This window comes from Arachis ipaensis, chromosome B05 (assembly GCF_000816755.2).
Source record: "Arachis ipaensis cultivar K30076 chromosome B05, Araip1.1, whole genome shotgun sequence".
Lineage (NCBI taxonomy): Eukaryota > Viridiplantae > Streptophyta > Magnoliopsida > Fabales > Fabaceae > Arachis > Arachis ipaensis.
In genome coordinates, this window is record NC_029789.2 from 46,708,695 (window position 1) to 46,713,828 (window position 5,134).

A 5,134-nucleotide genomic window follows, 5' to 3' on the forward strand; every position below is an offset into this window, starting at 1 on the left:
TTGACAGCCAAGATCATTCCTTCGTTTATTTTTTATATGACAGTGTAGCTGAATGCATGTTGATGACTACCCAGCAACAGTAATAAAAGTCTCAACAAAAATTAAATGATTAGTTAACGAAGGAGTCCACTTCAATGCACACAAGGTCATATATTTTCGTGTTTGATAAATCTTAGGAATTAAAGCAAAACGAAAATGGTATTTTTTTTCGTTTAATAAAATTAAAACAAATCACAAAAATAAAGAAAAAATCTAAAAAAACAAATAGTTCTAAAAAAAGATACTGTCCCATTTTAGCAGATTAGGTACCAGAAGCATGATTTATTTTATTATGTATATATCCATGGCAAGCAATAAAAAATTAATTTTTATCTTCATTTTTTGTTACTTATTTTATTTACTTGTAGTTGTTTAATATTATTTTTCATAATATTTTTTCCTAGCAATCAAATGGCCACTATTGTTACCACCCTCAATTGAAAATTAAATTCAGTCTTTCTATATTCAAAACACATAATCCCGCCAGTAACCTAATCCTAATTTCGACGTTGCAGAGCCAGGACCGCCATCAAGCAGTTGCATCGTGAGCAGCAACAGCATCGTCTACCTTTCTCCAGCTGCCGGTAAGCACCAATCTTTGATCTTATGTGGTTGCTAATTCACCCATTGATAATCGCATTGTTATTAACCCTTATACATGGAATTTAACTTGTGTCTCCATGATCAAGTTTCTCCCTTTCTTTCTCACGATTTTATTTTGAAAACAAGAATTACAAAAATCAGATTCAAGAAAGTATTGTTGCCATGCTGCACCTGTTTAACATAGTTGGTATTTCAATAATTTGTTCTTAACTTTGCTTTGCAACATTTAGTGGTGTTTTTTATGATCTGCAATTTATTTTAACATTTGATTATCATTAGATTGAAGGGTATCTTATTATAATTTCCACAAATGTTGTGTTCCGATGATAATTATATTAATTGTAATTTATAATTTAACAGTATATTTATGCAATAATTTCTGCTGGTTGTCATGTTTCTCTCCTACTTCTTTAGTCAGTTGATAGGTTTAACTGTGAAGACTTTAACTATGAGAAGGGCAAAAAAAGTAAAAACCTTTCTTTTTCTCGGTTAACATTTACAAAGTCAATCCATATCTAAATTTTTGCTTTAATGTAGGTAGAAAAAAGATAATTAATCCATTGATAAGATATGTAAATATAGGTCAAGGAGAGGAGTTTATTTATACATTCATATCTCAGGTTATGAAATAAGGCACAAGGATAAGAAAAAGATAGTGAGTATTTTAACTAATTGAAAGAATAAGCACGATATGTTTTTAATTTATTTTAGAATAAGATTTCTTGCTCATTTGTAGAATTCAGCGTTCATGACTTAATTAGAGTACGTAAAATTTTTTTACGTGATTTGATTTCAGGTAATGGGTTTATAGTGCCTTAATGCAACCAAGTTGTAATTCATGCATTTGAATGTACATTCAAATGTGAAAAGGAATATATAATTACTTATTATAATTGCTTATATAGTTGCTTATTATCTCCTTATTATAATTGCTTATATAATTGCTTATTATCTCCTTATTATATAAAGCTATATAATTGCTTATTATCTCCTTATTCTATATGTTTTATATATGTCCGAATGAGCATTTACCTTATTCTATATGTTCTAAATTTGTCCAAACATATAAAATTTCTATTCTGCACCGCATGCATTATTATTATTTTATACAGCACTTGTTTGGTCTATGAGAAAATTATACCCATAACATTGATATTGAAAAGGCACGTTGCTTCCGATTAACTCATTTTAAGCATATTGCTATTTCTTTTAGGAGCTATAACATATATATATTATTGATAAGCGTGTCTAAATAGTTGGTCATGTTTAATTCTGTTTGAATTTTTTTATTGTTTACATTTTGATAATAGTATTAAGTGATACATTTGGCGGTACCAAGTTTATTAAGATGCCTAGGATAGGTCGTTTCACGAAGAAATCAAAGGTAGACTCGTTATGTCAAGGATCTACTGCGGCTTCATCCGTGTCCCAAGTGGATGGCCTAATTCCCCCCTCTGGTGGTACTGGTCCCTCCCCGACCTCATCTTTACCCCCCTTCCGACCACCCCGTACCGAACCACTGCCTGCTCCACAGCCTCCCACGAATGGTGCTCAACACTCGGAACCGCCTGATGAAGAATTAGACCAAGAGGCAGATGAGGTAGATTCCTTTGAGCAACACATTGACAACCAATTTGCTGCAGCAGAGGCTCTGAAGCGCAAGAGACGCAAGACCACCGAATTTTGGGATGTTAAAACGATTGGTATACAACAATTTATCCCATGTATTTTTTTATGAGAAATTTCTTTATGATTTCATTGCATCTTGGCCACAGTAGTTACTCACAAAGACTAACTATGATAAACAGAGTCTGATGGGACAATCAAGCAACTTCATTTAAGTGTGAGAGAGGCTATGAAGCCACCTAACGGTAGAAAGATCGTTCTGAGGTTCAATGATAGACTGCAACCAGTTGGAAATGAAGCTGGTATACTAAGCGGCGTTGTCGGAATGCTGGGATCTGACTACACCAAATTTCCAATCTGCGAGAAGGACTGGAGAAAGGTTCGCTCTAGGGACAAGATATATAATGAATGTGTAAAGGTAAATTGTTATATTTTTGTAAAGTCATTTTAACTTAATTCGACGCCTATCAACAATTTAATTCTACTCTTGCAGGAATTGTTCCATTTTGAAGAAGATAGTCAATGAATTATCAAGCGTACGATTTTAAAAATGCTAGGAAGGGCTTGGAAGGATACGAGGAGCCATTTGTATCATTACTTTTACAAAGCAGATCGGACCCTTGAAGAAAATATTAGACGCCGTCCACCGGGAATTACTGCGGATCATTGGAGATGGTTCCTCGATTATCGCAACAGTGAAGACACAAAGGTAATTTATTTTTATCTAATATTTTAAAAAATCTATTTATGTCATATTGAGTTAGTAAAAAATAGTGTCTAGTAGCTCTTATGTTTCGTGGGATAATAGGAGAAGTGTAAGAAAAATGCTGAGAATCGATCGAAGCAGTTATACACTCATACTGGCGGATCGAAAAGCTTGGCAAGGCTCGAAGAAGAAGAGGTAATTTAGGATTCACTTACTCATTGAACCTTCTCTATGTAAACCTATTCACTATTTAATATATATTGTTGCAGTCAGAACGACTGGGGCGTCCAGTTAGTAGGGGGGAGTTGTTTGTCTTAACACACAAACGACCTAATGGATCCTATCTCCATGATGCAGCTCGGGCTATTGGTGTAAGTAATGTGTTGAGAATCGCTATGTTGTTACTCATAGGTTTATGTTGTTAAAATTGTGTTCAGATTTTGTTTGGTTAGCAATTAGCTAATAAATGCTTCTGTTTGCTTATCTAACTGTGTAGGAAAAAATTGCGGAGATTGAGCAACATGTTTTCTAAAATATAAAAAATCAAAAATAAAATTTATTTTTTAAAAAATAAAAATAAGAAACAAAAATAAAAATTATTTTCGCAAACTAATCGGTTGCTAAGATATTAAGCCTATTGGCCTAGGGTTTTTGTGTGTTTGGCTTATGTTACCTCACTTTTCTGCAAAATGCGGGAAGGGAAACACTACTTTTCCTTAAGAGAAAAGAGCTACATACCAGAAGTGCATGTCTTGAAAACTAAATCTTTATGTGGAGAGTGCGATAATAATATTCATAAAAGTTCCACCCAATTGGATGTAAAAGAGTGTGGTTGTTCTTTTAATTTTGGATTCCATATATGAAAAAAAAAAGAAATAAAGCAATATATAGGGAATCCAATTGGAAGTAAAAGCAAAGGCTATTTTTTATCTTTTTGGTGCTTTAGGGTCATTACAAGATATGATTATGTGATTATCACTTTTAACGACATCCCACATGGGTTTAATTTGGAAAGTGAGAGGAGAGAAAACTATATACTTAACTTTTATTTTTATTGACTCTAGTGAGCTGTGACCCAGCAGTGTCGTCACCTTTACTATAATATTGCCAAAGCTTAATTAGTTATGAAGCACGGACATTTCGTTGAGTTGTCGTGTCTGCGTGTCAGATACATTTCGGACACGACACTTACCGACACTCATCCGACACGCATGTCTGCTGTGTCCAACCCTGTCTTGATAAAAAATAAAAAATTTATCTCTGGACACACTTGGACACACCTAAATATCATCACGTGTCAGCGTATCTTGTCTTATTCTTAACATATATTTTTAAAATAAATTTAGATATAGTATATATTATTATTTATTAAAATAAAAAATATTTTAAATACTTGATATAATTAAAATAAGACATTAAAAATAATTAAAAAATTTAATTTATATTTTAATATCAATAAAATATCAAAATATCATTACGATTTATCTAAAAAATACTTTATATTTTATATGTATGCGTGTCCCCGTGTCATATAAGATTTTAAAATTGGCGCCAACGAGTAATAGCTCAAATGGCATAGTCTCCCCATACTCAATTAAGAGGGTGCGGGTTCAAGTCTCCTATCTTTGGTAAAAAAAAAAAAAAGATTTTAAAATTGGCGTGTCCGCATATCCCGTGTTGTGTCGTGTCTCAATATTTTCGTGAATTATATAAAATGAGTAGTAACCAATATTCGTTAAAAACATGTTATTACATGATACAATATCCTCTTATTAAAAATAACATTTTAATATAAATGTTTATAAAAAATTAGGGGCAGTAAAAAACTTTTTATAGTGAGCCCTGAAATAAACTGAAGTAAAATATCATACTTTGTATGCTTCCACCTTGAATATTTTTTTTTTCTTTTTTTTTAGTCACGGACGGGGATAAGATGAGAAATTAAGAAAACCAAAAATTTGCAGAACATGAATCACAACAGAAATGAAGTAATTATGTCCTGAAATATTACTAGGAACTCTCCATAAAATTTTCTTCCCAACAAAATTTGAACACCTTTTGTAACAGTTTACTTGCAGCATTCTGGTGGCAAGATGAATGTAAATAAGAAAAAATAATTAGATGAATAATTATTTTGTTATTGGAATAAATTATTATGCA

The 5,134-nt window shown here is 32.2% G+C and overlaps 1 protein-coding gene across 1 annotated transcript; it reads left to right on the forward strand.

The window, feature by feature from the left end:
- LOC110272009 lies at window positions 2,767-3,490 on the forward strand. Its single transcript, XM_021123764.1, has 4 exons — window positions 2,767-2,977; window positions 3,077-3,169; window positions 3,244-3,385; window positions 3,471-3,490. The coding sequence occupies exons 1-4, from the start codon at window positions 2,819-2,821 to the stop codon at window positions 3,488-3,490; spliced, it is 414 nt and encodes a 137-aa protein (XP_020979423.1). The 5' UTR covers window positions 2,767-2,818.

Bases quoted from the DNA above. Each gene is read 5' to 3' on its own strand.
- LOC110272009 (XM_021123764.1), top strand. From the start codon at position 2,819: ATGCTAGGAAGGGCTTGGAAGGATACGAGGAGCCATTTGTATCATTAC. The intron at 2,978-3,076 runs GTAATTTATTTT...GTGGGATAATAG, and splicing joins GCAACAGTGAAGACACAAAG to GAGAAGTGTAAGAAAAATGC. The intron at 3,386-3,470 runs GTTTATGTTGTT...CTAACTGTGTAG, and splicing joins CGCTATGTTGTTACTCATAG to GAAAAAATTGCGGAGATTGA.